This window comes from Camellia sinensis, chromosome 9, assembly GCF_055761805.1.
Source record: "Camellia sinensis isolate YWXY chromosome 9, ASM5576180v1, whole genome shotgun sequence".
NCBI classification, from domain to species: Eukaryota; Viridiplantae; Streptophyta; class Magnoliopsida; order Ericales; family Theaceae; genus Camellia; species Camellia sinensis.
This window is the reverse complement of record NC_138969.1, coordinates 87,964,584-87,988,640: the sequence shown is the minus strand read 5'-3', so window position 1 is coordinate 87,988,640 and position 24,057 is coordinate 87,964,584. Positions and strand designations below refer to the sequence as shown.

General features: G+C 34.9%; 1 protein-coding gene across 1 annotated transcript in view; it reads right to left on the bottom strand.

Annotated features, from left to right (window-relative positions):
• Nucleotides 1-299: 299 nt before the first annotated feature.
• The window catches only part of LOC114258054 (cullin-4), a 41,077-nt gene continuing 17,319 nt past the window's right edge, over nucleotides 300-24,057 (bottom strand). The window contains exons 4-17 of the mRNA XM_082887254.1: nucleotides 20,377-20,557; nucleotides 20,046-20,168; nucleotides 19,640-19,927; nucleotides 8,583-8,708; nucleotides 8,161-8,262; nucleotides 7,989-8,042; nucleotides 3,035-3,141; nucleotides 2,861-2,921; nucleotides 2,634-2,765; nucleotides 2,380-2,517; nucleotides 2,150-2,230; nucleotides 1,849-1,929; nucleotides 1,643-1,723; nucleotides 300-861 (exon numbers count right to left, since the gene is read on the bottom strand). Of these exons, the coding sequence (XP_082743380.1) occupies nucleotides 748-861; nucleotides 1,643-1,723; nucleotides 1,849-1,929; nucleotides 2,150-2,230; nucleotides 2,380-2,517; nucleotides 2,634-2,765; nucleotides 2,861-2,921; nucleotides 3,035-3,141; nucleotides 7,989-8,042; nucleotides 8,161-8,262; nucleotides 8,583-8,708; nucleotides 19,640-19,927; nucleotides 20,046-20,168; nucleotides 20,377-20,557 (1,669 nt within the window). The 3' untranslated portion in view covers nucleotides 300-747. The remainder of the gene's footprint in view (nucleotides 862-1,642; nucleotides 1,724-1,848; nucleotides 1,930-2,149; nucleotides 2,231-2,379; nucleotides 2,518-2,633; nucleotides 2,766-2,860; nucleotides 2,922-3,034; nucleotides 3,142-7,988; nucleotides 8,043-8,160; nucleotides 8,263-8,582; nucleotides 8,709-19,639; nucleotides 19,928-20,045; nucleotides 20,169-20,376; nucleotides 20,558-24,057) is intronic.

Sequence of the window (24,057 nt, the reverse complement as noted above, 5' to 3'; positions counted from 1 at the left end):
TGTCTTTTTGCCGTCTGAATTTTACCCCCACACTACCCACCCAAATAGGTCATAAATACAAATTTTTTGACTTTTCCAATAACTCTTTAACTTTTTATCTTTTTTTAAGAGATGCCAAATAGAACAAGTTTTTAAATGGTAACAATAGCCAGTTTGCAACCACCGAAAATCTGCATGAGGCTCCCATCAAGAAAGATCAAATCTAGTCTTATCCCTGCATGCAAAGAGACTATTTCCATTGTTTGAACCATCTACACAGGAAAGACTTTCCATTGTTTAAACCCATGACAACCTGATCATAACGGCAAATTTCAACAATCATATGAATAAATAAAAATCATATATCCCAACAATCAAACGGGTTCTCATGTTCAACATAATTCCTGAGCTCCAGTTTCAAATCAAGAATCCAACTGAAAGGATTAGATTAACAAAGATCATCATCATCACCATCCTTGCTGCACAAACTGAGACCTGCACTTTTTTTGTCCATTCTTGTGTTAAACAAAACGGTCCACTTTATTCATGTATACTATTTATATCCAGTGCATGAACATAACTTACAAATATATAATTTACAGTTAACAGAGTTTGATGGGGGGGAAGGAAAAAAAAAAAAAAAAAAATTACAAGCTAGGAGTGAGTTTCTGTACATGATCTAACATGGAATTGATAAAAATCCATCCTCTTGAAGAGATGCACTTTCCCGTGTCATTTACAAGAAGAAAATAAGTGACAACAGATGGTCTATGCAAGGTAGTTGTATATTTGAGGGTTGTTCTTGTCCCGCTCAAGGTACTCTCGATCAATGAGGCTTTCAATTCTCTTCTTCAAATCAGCTGGTTTTATTGGAAACTTGAGCTGTGTCACCAAAACAAAGACATTTCAGCCATATCATGAGGTCAGTCATACTCACCACCCTAACAAGTGAAAGGGTTGTTCCTTTCCTTTAAATTGCCTGACATCACTTTCTATTTCAGCATGGTACAAAGCTCACCAAATCAAGGGTATTTAATAAAACAGTTATTTCAGTTCCTCAGCGTCAGCGATAAGAATGACCTTTTCTCAATGTAATAAAATAATAGCCAGATGAAAATGGATGCTTATAAAACAGAACTGAACGTCACCCATGAGCAAACCATTCAGCTTGTTTGTTTTTAGTTTTCAAAAACACTTTTCAGAAAATTCTACGTTTTTATTTTTCATATTTTTTGTTTTCAATGAATTTTTTTAATATTTTAAGTAATTTTTTTTTTTAATTTTTAGACACACCTACCATAAATACACTTAAAAAGTATAATATTTGTGAAAAACATCTTTAAAAAATTCACTAAATACCAACAAAAAAAAAAACGAAAATTCAGTACATTTTCCGTATTTTTGAGTATTTATTAAGTTTTTAAAATATTTTTTCATAAATATTTTACTATTTAGATACATCTAAATAAGGTGCATCTAAAAAAGTAAAAAAATTGCTTAAAATTTTAAAAAATATTCACTAAAAACAAAAAAATACGAAAAATAAAAAATTCAATTTTCAGAAAACTGAAACCAAACACACTGGTTATTTTTTTCCTTTATTCATATTTTTTTTTTCTTTTTGAGTTGTGCAGAAAAAATAAAAAATAAAAAATTCCACGACCTGCTGGAAGAGTTCGGTTATCAAAAGCGTGTGACTTAGTACTTTCCTTGTCTTCATTATCCGAACAATAGCAGCATCAATCTGCAACATGAGCATTTGTGCAAATATTATACTTTTGTCTATTTGACAACTTCAAACTCTGGAGATTCTAGATGTTTCCTTTCATATTTAAATGAATATGAAGAGATTTGAGTCAAATTTAAAACCTGATATTGACGGTCTTGGAACACTCTTTCAGTTGTACTTGTGTTCTCTTCCACTGTTTCTTTCATCTGTATGGCATTTACCTGTCCCCCCTCAAATCAAGTTAGCTTCCAGACTACTTTGTCCGACCCAATTCCACAACAAACCATGTTGTGCATGGAACTAAGAGGCTCAAAACTGGAAAAACAAAAAACTGACATGGAAAATAATTTTGATTCTATGTTTCATTCGTGACATTTGCTAGGCTCCTTTCAGCTAAGTTCTTACTGCCATTGTAGCGGATAAATATACAATCAAGTTTACCTTTAACCGGTAGAGAGGAGCAGCAAATTCTTCATTGAACACAAATGAATCGTCATCGTCCACTTCTTTCCCTTTAGGCGACTGCATAAGACAATTTTCTTTAATAATTTTTTTTATAAAATAAATAATAAAAACAAATAATAAAAAAAGAGAAAAAATGAAAAAAGAGGAGGAAAAAGAAAAAAAGAAAAAAAAAAAACCTAAATCTTTCAGCTGCATAAACCACACACCTTCTGAAGGACACGAATTTTTCCACATGCCAGGGATTGGAGAGTCCTTCTCAGTTCCTTATCCTCAATGCCAGTAGAATCCTTAATATCTTGAAAGCTAAGCTTTTGGACATCGTTAAACAGCATTAAAACAACAGTCTGTAGCACAACACAGACAGCCCCCACCAGAAATATTAGGCACTTGTGCACTAGAACATGAGGCATAGAATAAAAGACTGAACGAAATAATGCACAATTGCCCAAATGAGACCAACCTGAAATAGAGAAACTGCCAGCTCCTTTCTACCTTTTGGGAATTCTGCTTTTAACACACAGTGACCTAAAGAATTTTGCCACATTAATCGCCTCCCACTATACTTGCTTAAGTAGAACTCCTTAAAAATGTCCTGCAGAATCAAGCAAAAGAAGCATGCCAAGCAATCACATAAACTATGCACGGTGAGTAAAGTGAAATCGATCCATTCTTTGGCTTGTGCCAAACCTGATACACATTGAGTTCGTGAGGTAGCCGAATATCCATCGGTGGATATGTCGGCCAATACCTGCAGCCCAGCCAAACATATATGCAATGAGATTTCATCCAAAACTTGAAGATGAAACATTATAATCATGCATGCTTGAAGAGTAAAACAAAATAAATAAGACTAAAACCGACCCTGTTGTTAAAACATGGACACTCATCTCAATTCCAGATGGGAGCTTTGTTCTGGCTTGGGAAGATTGCTTGAAAGACTCGTTTATCTCTTTCGACAATTCAATGTCCTGCAAAATCGTTCAATTATTGTAGAAAAGAGAATATAGTGCCTTTCTATGAACATCATATACAATCAAATGCTTTCTAGCTAAACTGTGCTACACCAAAAAAATAATACAACATTTAATGCTGATCTCCTGCAAACTCAAGATGCTGGTTACATTAGTTCGGCTACTTACAGATAACATGGTATATAAAACAATACAACACATCTATTACACTTATATACTATCTATGTCTAAGTAACCAATATGTGAAGTGGGAGCAAGAGCGCCTCTTTTCAAAAATATCTTGAAAGTGGGAGCGCCTTCAAAGTGTATATATATACTTTTGATCAGCAACTGTCCACATATATAATAATATATAATTTATTTATTTGTTTTTGTTCATTAATAAATTGAATGTAATTGATTTTGAATGTACTATTTAAATTATAAAATTGTCTTACTATTAATACTCTAATTAGTTAACTTAAAAGAATAAAAGTAAACTTACAAATAACAAAAGATAGCATGGTTCAATGGTTTGACGACTCTTCTATTCTTGTGCTAGGTACTAAGTTCAACGCTTTGGAATCACATTTGTGTCATACTTTTCAAATTACATGTTTCAATCTATGAAGCACGTATACGGGTACGAGAACAGGTACGTCAATACAATAAAATCTGAAACAAAAAGAAAAAGGTATGGGTACGGCTAGATAGCTTTGTGTTGAATATAGGAATTAGAGTACATAGATTCTTTTTATTTTTAATATTATGTATATAATCCGTGATTGCGTCAATCACTGATTCAGTGCCTTGTTTATATTGTTTCCTAAATTGTATCATGAATTTATTATATATACATAGCTTTTACCTCATTCATTGATAAGCCAAATCATTCTTTTCATCCTTTTTGGTATCAAAGCCTATTTCAGAAACCCTAGCCCTTCTCTTCCTCCCTGCCGCCATTACCCAGCCACTGCCCAACCTATTCTTCCCCTCCTTTCTTCTTCCTTAGGTGCCAAAACCCCTCCTAGCCCTTCTAAACCACTCGACCACCTCACCCCTCTCCTAGACCCCTAGACAACACTTACCCATCTGTCCTAGACCCTCGGCAGGTGGTTTCATCCCAGCCGAGGCCACTATTTGCTGCCAACCTGGCTGTTTACAGGCCTTAGGTGCTTCAGCAGCCTTTTAAGGGTAGTTTAGGCCCTCTTTTTCCCTTTTCAGTGTGTGGTGTTGATGTATTAAGCATTATTTCTTACTCTTTTTCATTCCACGGGCTACCATGTTTATTCAGTAGCATTTATCTGGATTAGCCATTGAGTTTTTCTGGCTTCTCTTATTTTTTCTGAACTGTGTTGCTGTGATTCTGTGTGTTTTTTAGCCCCTATTATTCCATCATGACTAAGACACCTCCTATTGTCACTTCTAACATGCCCACCAAAGCCTGTCCTAGTTAGTTCTGATTTCTCTTTCTCATGACACTCCTGTTCATCGTGTTACGTGTGTTGAATGGAAAAAATTTTGCCGTTTGGAATCGCTCCCTTGAACTCCATTTAGAGGGAAAGGCAAAGCTCATTAGCTCTTTATCTTCTACTGCCCAACCTGCTACAACAAACCCTACACGTGCTCAGTGGGATATTGATAATTGTACTATTCTAGGATGGATGTTCAACTCCATGAAGGATCGTATTTATCACATGTTTCTCTATAGCGACACAGTTCCTAGTATATTGCCTTGTCAAATATATATGCTCATGCTCATAATGATACTCGCATCTTTGAGCTCTATCAGGATATTGCTCGTGCTTCCCAGTCTGCCTTGGGTCTTTCTGTGTCAGAGTTCTTTAGATATTTTCTGGCCCATTAGAAAGAATTGGCTTAATACGAGCCCTTAACTGAGTTACCAGCAGATGCTGCCAGATTCAAACACATCACCCATGCCATCTCTCTATGAGGCCTTTGCTACTATTGATAGCCATGAGCGTCGTAGGCATCTAGTTCAGCAGAGCCCTCCACCCGTGTCTCTTATTTCATTTGATCAGATGGCTCTTGCTACAAAGTCTAGTTCTCGAGGTTCTACTAGTCCAGTTACTTGTCGTCATTGTGGTGCTTCTGGTTATGTTAAGACACGTTGCTTCAAGCTTCATCCCGAGTTGAGGCCACGTTCCTCTCGCACTCCCAGTACTAGCACTCCTCGCACTACTGCTTTAGTGGATGACATTATCCTCTCATGTGATGAGTCTGTTCGCATTGGTCAAGTAAAAAAAGACTTGAGCCTTCTTTTGATATTAAAGATCTGGGAATTGAGGTGACTCGCTCAAGGCAGGAGATTTCCTTGTCTCAAAGAAAGTACACTTTTGACTTGCTTAAAGATACTAGTATGTTAGGGTGTAAACCTGCTTCTACTCATATGGATCCTAATGTCAAGCTCACATCAGAATCTGGTGAGTTAGGGGTTGTTTGGAGTGTCCTAAATAAGTGCACTTTTTGTCTTTTTGAACTAAAAAATTGAGGAAGAAAATATAGATGTTTTGGTTAACTTTTTGACTTTTTATGAAAAAATGTGTAATAAAAAATTGTAAAAATTGGTTTGTAAGAGAAAATTAGAATTGGGAGTTGTGCAGCCGTAATTGTTGACTTTTGGTGAATAATGTTAACTTTTTAACTTTTTGAGTAACTTTTTGATTTTTTGACTTATTCTAGACTTGCCAAACTTGGCCTTACTATTTGACCCAGGCATATATTAGCGCCTTGTTGGACGCCTCAATTATTTGACCAACACTAGACTTGACTTGACATTTGCAGTTAGTATTGTGAGTCAAAGCATGCATGCACCTCGTACAAAGCACCTTAACGCGGTTCATCAAATTTTGAAGTATTTGAAGACTTCTCCTGACTTGAGATTGTTCTTCACAGCTGTTATTCAATCTGGGCTTTCCTGTTTCACTAATGCTAACTATGCAGGATCTAAGACTGACCGATGTTCCACTTCTAACTTATCTACTTTCTACGATGATCATCTTATATTATAAAAAAGTAAGAAGCAGACGGTTGTTTCTAGGTCTTCTGTAGAGACTGAGTATCAGGCTATGGCACATGAGGCATGTAAGATTCTCTGGCTTTGTTCTATTAAGGCAGAGTTGGGTTTTGAGGAGACTATTCCTTCCTCTTTATTTTGTGATAACAAATTTGCCATTATGTTATCCTCCAATTCTGTGCTTCATGAGTTTACCAAGCATATCGAGGTTGACATACATTTCATTAGAAAGAAGGTTCAAACTAGCATTGTGAGTCCATCCTTTGTCTCTTTTTCTCAACACACATGTTCACAAAGTCTGTAGGACTAACATTGCTCCAATCATCCATTGGCAAGCTGCGTTTGTTGAATATCTTCATACCAGCTTGAGGAGTGTTGAATCTAGGAATGTATATAGAATCTTTTTATTTTTAGTATTATGTATATAATCCGTAATTATGTCAATCACTGATTTAGTACCTTAGTTATGTTGTTTCCTAAATTGTATCATGAATTTATCATATATACAAGGCCTCTACCTCATTCATTGGTAAGCCAAACTATTATTGTCATCATTTTGTTTGTAAAAAAATATTTATTATTGTTATTTTTGAGTAATACAAAATTTAGACAAAATTTAGTTAAATGGTTTAATTTGTTCAGATTCAACCTACAATTCACATTTAATGCCAAAAATAAAGGTATAAATTAAAATTAAATGTCATTATATTAATAAAAATATATATAAAAAAATCCAATGAAACTAATATCTGTATTAGAAGAAAATACTATTTCAATTGAGGTACAGCTAGGGTATATAAAAATATATATAAAAAAATCCAATGAAGCTAATATCTGTATTAGAAGAAAATATTATTTCGATTGAGGTACGACTAGGGTATATATTAGGTATGTCTGGGGTATGGAAAAAATTAAGAACAAAATAATTGGGCACAATACGAAGTACCAATTCTCGGTAAGTGCTCTATACGAATATGGCATATTTGCCGAAGTACCCATACTTCATAGGGTTTCAATCCATTGCCACGTGTTGTGTTTTTTCAAAGTCAATAAAATATTGAGCCAAAATCAATGAAATCGATGAAAAATATATGGTACACCATAAATAAATAAAGATGAAAGCCCAAAACTGACCATAAATGAATTCTTCATCCCATCAATTACTTAATTTGCAAATTGGCCTAACGTAATTCGTGAATTTACAACGAATTTGGGCCAAATTCGCAAATTCGCAGGAGCAGTAGTCCCCTCAACGCGAATTAGGTGACTTTTTTCTACATCATATATTTTGTTACTTCAGTTCAAGTCTTTGAATAACACATGTAGACGTCGTCATATACCTCATTTATATTACACGTAATATAATTTCACATTAATCCAGTTCAAAATTGCTTGGTTTTTTCAAATAGTTACACTAACAGATGAAGCCCTAAGATCGGACACCCTGGGTGCATCTGGAACAACAACCCCTAATCCATTTCAAAATTGGTTGGTTTGTCCAAATAGTAACACATACATAAACTAATGAAGCCCTAAGGCTGGACAACCTGGATCTGTCTAGAACAAAAATTAGGGGGGAAGAAGTTGGAGGAAAAATTTATTTGGGGAAAAAAAAAAACACGATGGTGTAGGGCAATACAGGCCAGATTGTAGGGCAAAAATTACCACCCTTTTTAATTGAAAACACAATGGTGCATAAGACACAATCATTCATCAAACCAACAGCTCAAGAAACAAATCAGTAAAATTTATGCGAAAAAAAGACTTTTTCTTTTCCGTTTTAATTTGGTATATACCAGAGAAGGCACTTATCAACGAAGATACACACCTTGAACATTCCTTCAAGTTTATTGGTAAACTGGCTGCCACACTCGGTTTTCAACTGTAATAATGAAGGAAACTTCTTAATATGATCAACAGGTAAATAATGTTTGACAAAATAAGGGAATAAAAGATTTATTATTATTATTATTATTATTAGAAGAAGAAGCATCCTTCACCTTAGAAATCATGGACTTCTCTGAATCAATGGAAGCGCTCTTTCCCAGTAGTAGCCTTTTTGCAAGATCCTTCTTGTAGAATGCTTCAAACACATCCTTACCCTAATACACAGGAGATAAAATGAAATATGATCCCTCACTATTCTTTTTCTTTTTTTCCCCCTCTGGTGAGATGGAGAACTATTTTAGATACCAACGCCACAACACTTTTACCATTGTGCTACAATGCCATTGACTATCTCAATGTTATTTATTTTGATTACAAAATAAGAGAGAAAATTCTAAGCTAACCAAAATTATGAAACAGCATGAATAGGAATGGTACTGGTGTTCAAGAAAGGAAAAAATAAAATAAAAAAATAAAAAATAAAGAATAGTACTGCAAATCTAATGCAAGTTCAAATTCCATGAAGAGCATATACCTGTATAAACCTGAACAAAACCAAGACTTTGTCTAGTGTACCCTCTAATTCCTCCTCAGATGTACCCTTATTGCCAGCACGAAGCTTCTCATCCAAAAACTTTGCAATCAATTCAGCAGGCCGGTTCTGTTACAAATCACAACGACATACTTTTAGTTTCCAGATTTGAAGAATAATACTCTGTACTTATCAAAAAAAATCAAGTCATATGTGATTGCAAATTAACATGCTAATGACTGATAAGAATGTCGGTCCTGATTCGCAGGCATGAAACATACACAAGATATCATAGGTCAGTTATCCTAGAATAAGCCTTTTCAATGTTTTAAGTCACCGAAGTCTACTATACTATCTTTCTCAGGTGTTAACCCCTACCTCTACTTTTAAAACCAAGGACAATCTACAATACATAATCATCAATTATGAGCAAATATATGTTTTCAATAAAAAGGTAAATACAACCATATGGGGAAGACTCCTGTTTTGCTAAAGAACTACATAATCTTGTGGGTTGGCTAAGATGGTAGAAAGTTGAGTGCCATCATGCACTGCAGATGTCATCATAATACCACAATTATGTAGCCCAGTAGTTCTCTTATTTAGAAAGATAACGTCAAATGACCAAGCATTGTGGACACAATGTGTGATTTTTCTGTAGTGCAACAGTGATCATAAATTCAGTTAGCGACTCGTGTTACTATCAAGAATCATCTAACAATAAAACTACTCGTGGTACTGTATGACATAAGGTTAATATATACAAGTCAAAAACAAGAAAAATATAGAACTAAAACATTCCTAACACCAGAGTGAATTGAGTGATCACAGAAGCAAAAGGTTGTATCATCATGTATGAACCCCATAAACTTGAGAAGCACAGCAAAATATACACATCTGTGTTGAGTCGTGTGCGCCTGTGCTCACGGAAAGATTTTTTTTATTGTAATAAAAATAATTCCCCAACAGACATTCAGAAACTCCTATTTTCCTTCTGTATTCTAGTATGTTCCATCCTCTTAGCAGTCGGCTCCTTGTGCTCCACCTTCCAATGCCTCTTTCTATTTTCAAACAAATTATATGTTTCTTCTAAGGGAAATAAAAACACAATAAACTCACAACATACATCACACAGATTACTTTGAATGGGGAGCAAGCAATACCATTAATCAACCTTGGGGTAAGTGAGGAAGAGATGACCAAATCCATGACCCACAATCATGTAGAAGAGATACTCCACAACATGTCACCCTAGGAAGGTTGGAAAATCCAAAGGAAAGGCAACGTAGGAGAAAGGAAAATGAAGGGAATTGTCTTCACAGTCCCACTACCCACTGTCTCTGACATCAAGCAGTGAAGGAAAGAGACATGGCACTTTCCACTACTAATGCATTAAGGGGAGAGAGAGAGAGAGAGAGAATGCTCATTTAACCAACACATCCATCTCCATTAAAGTGACTAGAGCTGTCAATGGGTCAAATTAATTCAACTCTGCATGTAATTACCAAGATCTCAGGTGGAATCCGAATCCAATCATTCCCATTATAATACTAACCAAGTTGAAATTCAACAAAATATTTAAAATTTATTCTGATTTCAGGACAAATATAAAAATCAGGGCTCTTAGTAACGATTTCATATTAGATAATATCTTAACTTTTTGTACACTTTTCGTTCCAGCATCAGTGAATGAGAGTTGTAAAGCAACTTTCCGTGGGACAAAAAGAAAGGAATTCTGAGTAATAGTATATGGTGTGCTATTACAGATTAGGATATGGTGCACTCTTCCATGCAATCAGGAGGGTTCAGAACTAGAAGGGTGGGGAAGTAGAATCAAGCGTTCAGAAATATCCATTAGTGACAGGTAAATTGTGCAAGAGTTAGCAACAAAGATAGTAGTAACTGGGTGATCCAATCATCATGACCATTTTTTATCTTATGGTATCAATTTATGAAAGGGCATCAAAAGTGCTTGATATGCGTATCCGAATGGAGCAAAACATGTCCTGTTTGTTGTAATGGAGGAGTATGGTGCGGTTTTCACATGATCTAGTGTGGAGGCTCTTCACTGAGGATGGCCTTTTGTCTTTACATTGCAGTTGAGGGATGCATCTGACAGGATTGTTTGATGATCAATGGTCAGAGGATTATGTGGGATGTTTCCTTTTGGCTGGTGCATGATTGTGAGCCAAAAAGGTGATGGAGTCATTCTAGCTTGTGTGTGTGGTGGATAGATCAAAAAGAGGGTGGATAAGACTACATGGAAAGCTTTCACAATCAAGGTAGTTTAAATTTATAATCAAGAATTGATAAATGAAATCGAATGTCAGCTTGCTCGAGCTCGAGTCAAGCTTAGAGAGCATAGCTTAAAATCAGCTCAATGGCAGCTGACTAGGCTCACGAACCAGCTCGGTTGACAAGCAAATGGGTTTCAAAATCCAACTATATGAACACTTGTCAAAATCTTAATTACCCTGTTTTGAAAAAAGTAAAGTGAATCTTTTAGTTCAACACTAACCAAATGCTATAGAGAACTATTTAAAGATGTATACAACAAAATAAAAGGTAAGACAGTGACAAGTTTCACAAAAAATAGTTCAATGACATCACACTAGAGGAATCAATCAAACTAGATTTCACAATGGATACCATGTGTCTCCAACATTGATTGGGTGCAAATGCACGTCCATATGTCATTCACACTATGTGACATGTCAATTTTTTAAATTAATATTTATTTTTTTTTTTTTTTTTGTAAGACACGTTGGGGACCCTTCAAAGACACGTGTCTTGTGTCTAGATATACCTCAGGACACCTTAGTGGGTCTTTTTCATAATTTTTTAAAGCTGATTTGGGTCAAAGTAAAATATGTGGAAACAAAGAGGGGAAAAGTGGGAAAAATAAAAATACACAAACATATACAATGATGCCTTTCATATCTCTGTGCCAAAAATTTATATTCATAAACAAAATAACTAAATATATATATAAAGAATTGTCATATCCCCCATCGTGCATGTATCCTAATTTTTTGAAAATTGTTGTCCCGTGTTCGTGCTTCTTAACAATCAAAGTTTAGCTTGGTTAATAGAGTAATTTAATATATATATATATATATATACATATATACAACACTTGGTTTAATGGTTAAGACTTGGCCTAATAACCTTGAGGTTATGGGTTCAAGTCTTTGGACCACCACTTTACGCTTTATGCTAAAGGTTAGGTGTGTACTGAATCTTTCCCCTCCCAAACACACATTAATGTGTACTTATTGGGCGTTGTTTTTTTTTTTTTTTATACATATATACAACACATAAGCATCACATGCATGAAAATGCAATGTTCAGAGCTAGCAAATAGAAACCAAATTCCATAAAATTACACATGTTGCTCCAAGGGCGGAGCTAGGGTTGGATCAGAACTGGCATACCAGTCTGAATAGTCAGTTTGCTCCCATTTTTTTGTAACTTTGGCTCAGGTGCTAGTTTTAAAAATGAAAAAACCATTCAGTCCGGTCCTTTTCACAAATTTTCCGCCAGTCACTGAACCCTCATAAGAGGACTAACAACAGTTGAACAAGTGTTACTAGAAAAAGTTGATACCTTAGCAAATTACATTTTGGAACACATGTTCCAAAACATGGTACACTTTCATTTCAATGCAATAACTTTGGCAATCCAAAGCAATCCCAAAAGTTATGAACTAAAATCTAAGGTGAGTGAAATTTGAACATAACAAAACATAAAAATTGATCATGATGGTCATAGAAATGTGTTGCCATATGATTAATTTGAGTAAAATAAAATAAAATTCTCTAGACTAGAAGGAGCTTAAATTCTTGTAGTATAAACTATTTTGAACATGTGATGCAATGCGTTCCCATTCCCGTTCCCGTTGCACGTAACATAGAGTTAAACTTGCGACTACAAGGCCAGTATATTCGGTTTTCTAACCAATACTATTCTTGTAGTTGCAAGTTCAATTCCTGCTAGTTCTCCCTACCATGCATTTTTACAAAATAATATCTGTTACGGTTTAGTTCGGCTCAATTCAGAAACAGGTAAAAAAACGTCAAACCATGAAACAAACTTGACTGAACAGTTTATCCATTTTTAAAACCATGACTAGAACTAAAGCTACAAAAAACTGGACCAAACTGATAGTTCGAACAGTTCATCCAGTGTACAGCCCTAAAGAAAAATGCCTAGTGAGTGGAGAAAAAGTATTTTAGTACCTATATAAAAATAAAGCCAATTTCCAAAATTACAACAACTATAAATGTATTAAGTTAATAAAATGAAATTATGGAAGAGAAAGATTGAACATTGCTTAAGGTTGATATTATAACAACAGTGTCAAAAAATCAATTTGGACCAATCCCAAGGGGTTGACCTCATGGTCAAAGTTTGGGGTCTAGGAGTGTGCTCCCTCTAAGGTCTCAAATTCGAAACTTCCAAGGAGCAAATAATTTATTGGGTCCAGTCCATACAGGGCTTTGCCCTACCTTTACTTGGGCCCATTGCTAGTGGACGGTGGAATTGATCTCTCGGATTAGTCGGTCCAGTGGGACGAATACCAAATTATCAAAACCCAAAAAAAAAAGTGTCAAAAAATTAGTTTGGATCTATGCCCAATATATCAACCATGGAAGCGATATATTTACTACGAAGATTAATAGAAAAGTATAGAGAGAAATTGAGGGATCTACAAATGAGTTTTACAGATTTAGTAAAAGCTCATAATAGGGTGCCTAGAGATATAATATAAGCTTGTTTCGGGGGGGAAATTATAACGAAAGGATATATTGATGCGACAAAAATTATGTAAAATGTAGTTGTGATTACAACTAGATCACCTGCAGGAGAAACTAGTGAGTTTCCAAACACAGTAGGGATGCATCAAGGGTCAAATTAAGTCTTTACCTATTTGCCTTCTTAGTCATGAATGAATTAACTAAACACATTCACGATCATGTCCCGAGATTTATGTTATTTGCAGATGATATCGTTCCAGTGGATAAAATTAAGGAATTAACACTAAATTAAAAATCTGGAGAGAAGTACTAGAATCAAAAGGGTTTAAAATTAATAGAAATAAAACCAAATATATGAAATATAATTTTAGTGACTAGAGAAGTAGAAATAAAGGAGAAGTTAAGATTGAAACCAGAAGATAACAACTAGTGACCGTTTTTGTAACAAAGGTTTAATTATTAATAAGGATGGTGAGGTTCGAGATGATGTGATTCACAGAATCAAAGTAAGTTGGCTCAAGTGGAGAAATGTGCCTGGCATATTATGTGATCAACAAATACCAACAAAATTAAACAAATAATTTTATGGAACAACTATAAGGCCAATGGTGCTTTACAAGACAATACTAAGCAACTAAGAAACAACACTCTCATAAAGTGAGTAAAGCTGAGATGAATGCTTGGATGGATGTGTGATAAGACTAAAAAAGATAGAATTAAAATTGAACACATTTGTGAAATGGTAGAAGTACCTCTAATTGAAACTAAGTTGAGATAGAACAGGCTAAGATAATTTGGTCATGTACAACGAATACCTGTAGATGTATCAGCTAAAAAGCATGCACTCCTCTCCGAGGGCTCCATACCAATGTCGGACACGCAATGGACATGTGTCCGACACGCAACAAAGAGTGTCCCCATTTTTTATTGATTGTTTTGCATCCAGACACGTTCGGACAATTTCGGGACACGTTCAGGATCAATTTCATAATTTATAAAACTTCTGTGTGGTCAATTTGTAAAAAAAACAAAAACAGAACAATATCTACCCTAAATCGAGTTAGAACAGAAATGTGCCTGACATATTATGTGATCGACAAATACCAACAAAATTGAACAAAAAATTTCATGGAACAACTATAAGGCCAACGGTGCTTTACAAGACAATACTAAGCAACTAAGAAACAACACTCATAAAGTGAGCAAAGCTAAGATGAATGCTTGGATGGATGTGTGATGAGACTAAAAAAGATAGAATTAAAATTGAATACACTTGTGAAATGGTAGGAGTACCACTAATTGAAACTAAGTTGAGATAGAACAGGCTAAGATAATTTGGTCATGTACAACGAATACCTGTAGATGTATCGGCTACAAAGCACTAACACCTCTCTGAGGGCTCCGTACCTGTGTCGGACATAAACACGCGTTGGACACACAGTAGATACGTGTTTGACACGCAACAGAGAGTGTCCCCATTTTATTTTATTTTTGATTTTTTTGCAGCCGGACACTTTCTGGACACGTTCGGACGCTTTCAGGACACGTTCAGGGTCAATTTCATAATTTATGAAACTTCTATGGGGTCGATTTGTAAAAAAGCAAAAACAGAACAATATCTACCCTAAATCGAGTTAGAACAGAAAAATAGAAGAGAGAGAGAAAGAGAGAAGACCTTGTCGCTTTTTGGTGGTCATTCGTCGCTCGTCGACTATTATCTAAGGTACACCTTCGCTGCTCTTCTTCATTCTTCTTCTTCTTCGATCTTCTTCTTCTTCTCTAATCTTCTCTCAGTCTCAGTCGTTGTCTCTCTCTCTCTCTCTCTCTCTCTCTCTCTCTCTCTCTTCTATTTTTTTTTTCTAATTTCATTTTATATTTTCTTTTTTCTCCCTGTGCCTCTATTATTTGAATACATAATTTTTTTTTTATTAATCTTGTTAATTTTAATAATGTGTTTATTAATTTTATTATAGGAACCAATTTTTAATTCTGAAACAATGGCTACTACGGGTGGTAGTTCTAATGATATACCTGATGATGATTTTGATTAGAACAAACCATTGTGAAAGTATAAAACTAAATTAGCAAAACCTGGGGACGAAGGAGGAAATTACCAATTACAATGTAATTTTGGTAATAATACACTGTAATTTTTGTAATTTTTTTATAATTTTATGACATAATAAATAAAATTAATTATATATATTGAATATGTGCCCAGCATGTCATGTCCCCCATTTTTTGAAAATTTGCGTGTCTGCGTGTCCGTGTCGTATCGTGTCGTGTCGCGTGTCCGTATCCGTGCTTCATAGTGTATCAGTAAGAAAGAGTGCTATAATCACTACAAATGAAAATGTTATGGGAAATGAAAGACCAAATCTGAAATGGGATGATGCAATTAAAAAATTAAATAATTTATTTATTAAATTTAATAGAGCACATAGCCCTTGACAAAAAAGAATGAAAAAATATTATTCACTTAGATGACCCCACTTGAGTGGGACACATGGCTTAGTATGAAGATTTTTATCCAAAACTTTAGGATATTATCCTAATGGAATTAAAAAACATAGAAACTAATCTATAGATTACACAAATTGACCCCAATGGAATAGGGAAAGAATATATAAAAACAAACTTTTTGGTCTTAGAGATTTAACCCATCAATCTTCAAAACACCTCATCGCTAAACGCTAGCCTCTAGAAGGTTTGCAAGTTGGCCCGACTAAATCAAGCATTTCAGAAGGCATTGTTTTTTTTTATTTATGTAATTTAAGGTTTTCAACCCATTGGCATCAAATTCAATTGTGGCACCAAGTTCTGCTTTATCTCTCTCTAAAATGTGTGTGATTCATTATGTTGATTTATTTGCCAATTTTTGAAGTTTTAGAGCATCTCCAACACTACATCAAAATTTTCATCAAATTTGAGTAAAAATTTGATGAAAAGTTTGATCTGATATAATGCGCTCCAATGGTAAATTCAAAATTTTCATTAAATCTTGATACATGCCCGGTTGTCTAGGAAGATGTCTGGGAGAACGTTCGGCCATGAGTAAAAATTGACGTTCAGATAAAGAAAGCTCGGTTATCCGGGAGGATGTCGGGGTTGACATCCGGCCCAACAGCTACCTGCAAAATTTGATAAAGGATAAAAGCTCCCTTGATTTGATGAAAGATTTGGTTCTCCCTTCATTTGATATCAATTTGATGAAAGTGTTGGAGTTGAGTATTAAGGCGTTTTTCATCAAATTTAAATTTGATGAAACATTTGAAGAACGATTGGAGATGGCCTTACAGGAACTAGGATTTTAATTTTAATTGGATGAGCTCACACACTTAGAAAGATATTCAATTTAACCTACTATTTGTATTTATGAATGGTATATACATAACCAAATTTATCATATATTGATTTTTGATGAATCACTTGCTTTTTATTTTTAGTTTTCAGGGGTTATTCTTTTTTGAACTTTTTTCTATTCTTTCTTTCTCAAAATATACCTTTTGGTCTTGTAGTCTTGTATAGATTTCATATTGCATTTTACTGCAAAACTATTTATTTATTTCTTTTTATCTTTCTTAACCTGCTATTTGAATAAATGCTTGTTCGAATTGTGCATCAGATTTATTAGTTTTCTATATTGTCGAGAATGCTTGTTTGAATTGTATGCATTATTGAAATCCAATTTGAATCAACTGCATAACTGAATGGATGGTGGTTGGAATGATGATTGTTTGGTTATAACATCAATTTCAGAAAATGAAAACTCACCATGGACAATTGCAAAGTGTAGATATTTGCTTGATTTTTGTTGAAGCAATAGTATTAATGTCGTAGATTTTGTTTTTACATGTAACTTGACAAATTTTATTAGTTTTGTAGTGATTGAGAATATATAAAATTACAATGTATCATGTGGAAGTTTTTTTTTTTTTTTTTTTTTAATCTTTTACAACAAATACAAAAAGTTATAAACAACCATACACCATCACCTAACCATAAAGAGAGTCTAAAAAATATTAAAAAGAACACAAATCCAGCTCCACCTGCCTCGAGTCGTAGATTAAAAAGAACACAAATCCAGCTCCAATTGCAAAGTGTAGATATTTGCTTGATTTTTGTTGAAACAATAGTATTAATGTCGTAGATTTTGTTTTTACATGTAACTTGACAAATTTTATTAGTTTTGTAGTGATTGAGAATATATAAAATTACAATGTATCATGTGGAAGTTTTTTTTTTTTTTTTTTTTTTTTTAATCTTTTACAACAAATACAAAAAGTTATAAACAACCATACACCATCACCTAACCATAAAGAGAGTCTAAAAAATATTAAAAAGAACACAAATCCAGCTCCACCTGCCTCGAGTCCCCAGCTATACAAGACTCACATAAATCTCTATTTTAGACAACCTACCGACTCGTCCATCCCCTAGAAAACCCACCTATTGCGCTCCAACCAAATAAACCACATTAAACACAACAGTGCAAGATCCCTCACCTTCCCTCGACACTTCCCCACCCGACCCCCTCTCCAACTCCAAAGGACACCCACAACGTCCTTATGTTGCACCCAAACCAAATTGAAAATCGAAAAAATCAACACCCACAATTGATGAGCAACAGGCCAATGAATGAGCAAGTGAGAAACTGATTCCACATCCCTCCGACACATACAACACCAATTCACCAAAATATGACTATGGTAAATAAGGTTATCAATTGTCGAAATCCAATCTAACGCCGTCGTCCACATGAAAAAAAAAACTTTGGAAGATGCACCAACAATCCACACCTTCCGCCACAACAACTCCGATTTAGCCCTCCCCTCTAAAACTCGATACAAGGAAGAAACTCATAACACTTCTTTGGCCCTCTAATCCTCCCCCTCCCCCTCCCTCACCCCACGCGCACTATACAAGAGTCTCAACAAATCCATTAGTTGCTCAACCTCCCACTCCTGAACCAGTTGCCAAAGGCGCACATCCCAAAATACCTTCTCCCTTCCCCTCCCAAGCCAAATAAGAAGCAACTATCGCATGCTTATTAACCACATTTCGATAAATCAATGGAAACCTAGAGCATAACGACTGCTCTCCACACCATAAATCCATCCAAAAACACACCCGGTCCCCCCTGACTACCTGAAAACGAACCCAATTCCAAAACTCCCCCCACCCTAACCAAATGCCCTTCCACAAACCCCCACCATGTGGGCCTACCACTGCCCCCGAACACCAATCCCACAACCCGCCCCCATACTTTGCCGCCACTACCTTACGCCAAACATGCTCCCTCTTCCATGCAAACCACCAAAGCCACTTAACCAATAAAGCCTTATCAAACAACACCAAACTCCTCAACCCCAAACCGCCCACCTCAGGACTACAATGTATCATGTGGAAGCTGATTTTGATAGGTCATGTGAAAGTTGATTTTAATTGGTTGTGTAGAACTAAAAATTTTTGGTAATGGCATTGATGATGAATTGTTGAATGATACCTCGGAATGAAATTCTAGGCTACGCTATTGTGTGCCCCCCTCTCCCCCAACACAGACGAAAAATGTTCACGAAACTACCAAGCCAAGTTTGGTCATGTATGGACTTAGATTGTTTATTAAGGCCTCGTTTGGGAGAAGGCTATTTTAATAACTTTGTGGTTTTGGGGTTAAAATATGAGGTAAAAAAAATTAATATATTTGGAATGACTTTTTAGTTTTTTACAAAAAGATGTGCAAAAAGTAGAGAGAAAATAGAATCTTTAACTTTTTGGTATAGGTTGTTGTTTTTTTAGTTTTTTTAGTGACTTTTTAACTTTTAAGCTAAAACAGTGAGTTGCCAAACGAGGCCTGAATGAGCCAAAAAATTGAGCTTCATATCAGTTCATTAGACTAGTAAATAAGCCCAAAAAAGCTTATTCTTTTAGCCACACTCGAATTGTTCATGAATATTTGGTTCAGTGTAGTACTAGGCATCACCAACTAATACCTCTATGTTAAAGACGAGGATGTTTTTTGAAAATAAATAAATATTTAAAACCCCTTCAAAATTCATTTATTATTTCCTCTTTCCCACTACTTTTGGGCAGAAAATTGGCTTTCTTGGGCTGGAATGTTTACTCTGCCTCCACTTCCCTTCCTACCAAACAAAGAAAAACTACAATGCCCACCCCCAAGCCCATAGGGAGTTTTCCCTCCTACCAAACAAAGCACCAGGGATAATAAAGACTCCATTGTACAACTTTACATTAAGTTTCTTATTCTACAAGTTAATAATTATTTTGAGAAGATATACAGACCTGTCGTAGATTAATGAGATGCTCAAATGAATCTTTAATAGAGATGCAAAATGCTTCATTCTTAGAGAAGCTTTCTTCCCATATGGTATCAAGAGATGCCTTGAATTCTAAGAGGCAGGATACCATATCTTTGTCTTTCTCTTCATCCATGACAATGCCCTGCCCAGTTCTCCGGATGTACGAGCTGAGTGCCTGCCTTAATGATTCAAGGGTATTGACCCTCAAGAAAAGGAAGTACATCCTCTGAAGATCCTCAATACGATTACCATCCATCAGCATCATGAAACCCTGAACCAATCAGGAAAATAAAAAATGGAGTAACTAATCCAATGGAAATTCTCGCACTCATTGAGGTGCCAGCAAGAAATAACTGAAAAAAGAATCATAAAGTGATAACAATTCAAACCTTATCAAGAATTGCAGATATATGGCGTTCAAGGAGTTGCCTTTCTGCAGTTGCTACCAGTGGCTTTCTTGTACTTGCATCCAAATAGAGTAAGCATCTTTCATGCTCTTCATGCAACCTTATCTGCAAAAAAAGATTATCCTCACCCAATGATAACTCCAAATCATGAAACACGATATCAAATTAACAATTTCCTTCGGCTAGAATGCGTAAAGTAAATTACACAGTGCAGAAGCTAGAGAGAAAATAAAATAAGGTAAGAGATACAGCACTCATGACCACTTTAGTACTTGAAAAGAGGGGCTAAAACTTGGGGGGGAACAAAGCAGACCTCCACATGCTTCAAGTAGTCTGGAACATCAGATTGCTGCATGTATTTGACACCTTCAGCAGCATAAAATTCAGATGTACGCTCGAGGAATGGCTTCTCAAAGCTCTCTGAGTAAATTCCTAGAGCAGTGAACATCTTCAAAAGATGGTTAAGAAGAGTCCTATCAACTGCTTCACCTAATCTGAAAAGCCAAAAGAAGAATGCTGCACATTATAAGATAAAAAATAAGAAGAGTTCATCCTGACCTAGAATTGTTCATAGGAATGCTGCATCAACAATATGAAAATTTCTAGCAGCCATAATATCCATGCTTTGTAAGTCCTGACAATATTAAAAATTGTATTTAATGGTACGTTTGCTAGAAGAGAGGAAAAAAAAAAAAAGGAAGACAACAGAAATTTTATCAATCACTTCCTTTCTCTTGTTTTGTTGGCTTAGGAGGAGAGAAGAGAAGAAATAACGAAAAATAAAAATCCCTCTTTCCCACAAAATCTTTGTAGCATATCAGAGGTTTTGGAGGGACATTTTAAATTCAAAGCTAGGTTCAACAAAGTATGCTCAAAATATAATATAGACAGAGGAAGAAGAAGAGGATCAATTTTGGAATTTCACATGGAGCATGCCTTGGAATTCATACACTCGTGTTTGGGGCTCATAATTCACACATTTATATATCAGTTGGCTGTTGAATTTTTCTTTTTTATGTTTTATCGGGTTTGAGGAAGGTTGTCCAATAATTTTCATTTGTTAGGTACAGGTTGGAATGTGGATGTGTAGATTGCGACATGAGTTCATGGATCTTGCTTGGTTAGATTGTAACAATGTTACCAAAAAACAGTAACAACCAAGCAATTTACGTTTTGGAACACTTCTAAAACATAGTACACTTCGTTCCAAGTAGTAAATTTAGCAATCCAAAGCAATCCCATAACTATTTCTATGTTTTTCATTAAAAGTTCTCCTTACTAGTAAAAAGGTAAGATATAATAAACTAAAATCAAGATGCAGCGGAGTTGTGGATTGACAAAATGTAAAACAATAGGTCTTAATGCTCATAGAACTGTGTTGTTGAACAATTAAAATGAAGAAAATTACACAATAGTATAGTGGATGTCATATTAAGAAGTTACCCTTATTATACCACATTTCAGAGCATGCGTTGTACCAAGCTCCAGTCCTGTTCCTTGTACCAAAACGATCTACACTCTAGGTAACATAGGATTGTAATGGGCTGAGTGTCCAAAGTCAAAAAATTGGCTATCGAGTTTACTTAGCTACCAAGTTTAACGTTCCTACATGTAAAGTAATGGCCTTACTTGAGAGAGTTGGAGATTATGATACGTGAATTTTCCTAACCATTGCAAAGTTAATGCACTTCTCTATCTTTTTCTTCAACTTCTTATTCTTTATATTCTTCCCCTTGTCCTCTGAAAAAATAACCAGATTACTATTCTCATGAGACTGTCTAGAGCACCTAAGCAATTCTTCTTTCAACCTCTAAACTCTCTTGCACTAGTAACCTAAGAAACACTGACACTTCTACTGAGAAAGTGTGTCATGTCCAACACTCTTCGAATACTCCTAAATGCGTGTCCGACACTTTTTCGACTTTTAAAAAATCAAATTCATAATATTGGACACTATCAACACTTCGGCGACACTTCTTGAACCTTTCGAACATGTCCTATGTGACGAATACCTTCATAATAACAATGTTATGCATTCTTCAAAACACAACTTATGCATTCTAAATATGTTTTGAAACATTTATAAGATAAATACATCATGTGTATTACAATGTTATATAATTGTTTTATATTAAAAGGTTACGTATTTCATAACTTAAACATCAAAATATCATTCATGTAGCAATTACATTAAATAAATTAATCATTTATATGGCATATAATAAATTTATAAATTTTTAAATTTTTAACGTGTCCCAAGCATGTCGTGTCCTACATTTTTTGAAAATCGATGTGTCAGCGTGTCAGTGTCAATTTGTCTGTGTCCTATCGCATGTCTATGTTTGTGCAACTTAGCTTATAACTAACCAACATTAACCCAATCCTTACCTTTGGGCCTTTGATTAACTTTACACCATAAAAGTAGTCATTCTCTAAGCTCTCCAGTAGCTTAAGTTCAGAAAATCCAGTAACATACAACTTTTGATATCAATCTAATTTCAGCATTTTCCCCTCCTACAACCCATAGACTATCTCTTTGATGTAACCAAGAATAAGGACCAACTCTTGAGAACGAAAGGAACACAATTAAGCTTTAGGAAACAAATTTTGAGATAGCCCTTTTTTTTTTTTTTTTTTTTGGGGGGGGGGGGGGGGGGGGGGGGGGGGGGTGTGTGTGTGTGTTGGGGAGTTGTATGATTAAGTAGCATTTATTTATTTAGTTTTGATACAATTTAGGATTTCTGTGATTAGGTGTATTTTTATTAGTTTACTTAGTTGCAAGGCAACATATTTGGAAGTCGGTGCTTGTAGGTTGCTTGTGTGTAGCTTGTCACCTACTGCTTGGTATAGTGCCTGCATGTAGGACACATGTCAATTGCTAGTTGCATGTATAGCCATGTGTCGCTTGTCATTGAATGGTTGCATGAACGACATGTGTCACCAGTTTGTTATTGAATGGCTGCATTTTATTCCATTTATCGCCTCATTTTTTTTCTACACCAAGTGATGTAGGATGAGTACGGGATTACTCTCCTACCAACAAACCCAAAATTAATATATGCATGCCCTAGGACTTGGGGGCTAATTTTAATTAAGTTTTATGTCTGAAATCGCAATAATAATATAGGAGTTTTAAGGATTTGTATGATGTAATAAAGGAATATGAGTTTAAGCATGAATGAATTTTTGGGTTGTTCTAGAGGCTATGCATAGTACCGGTGAACAATGTTTTGGGCTGTTAAGCGCAGAAATACGAGAAAGAAAAAGGAAAAACAACAAGAAAATAGTTCTAAGAATCACTCCTAAAGACTTTAGGCATCACATCTAAGGTTTCATTGCATCACACAATCCATAAATAAAAAACTAAAAAAGAATTTCCAAACCTCTAAAAATGTTGCAAAAATATAACTCTATAAAATTACAATCATTACACGACTTTAGAGACTTTCTTTTCTTACCAGAACTAAGATTCCAAAAGAAGAAACTACTAAACTTATAACTTCTAAAACCTATCTAAGACCAAACAAGACGTATAAATAAAAACTAATTAAACAACTTAACCCACAAGAAGATCCATAGGCAATCTGCACAGCCCATGCCCAAAAATTCTACAAATTACCATAATACTGACCCCAGTTAAGTGGGACACAATGTTTCTTTTGGTTTGGATATATCAAAAAACAAAAACTGTTTATCTTATATTACATATTTTTATGTATATCTAATATATAATATATTCATAGAAACTAAATATTACATATTAGATAGTATATGCATTATATTTATTATATATAATATATCATAACAAATATTATATATTAGGTACATAATATGCCTTTGTATTAATATTATATTAAATAATATATAAATATATTTTTACCAACTTATGTATAACTTTTAAGTCATATCATTACAAATATAAACTATGTTACATAGACTCACGTATGGGTGTTAGGTGCAAGGATGTGTCTCAGTGTCAGATTCAGCGAATATC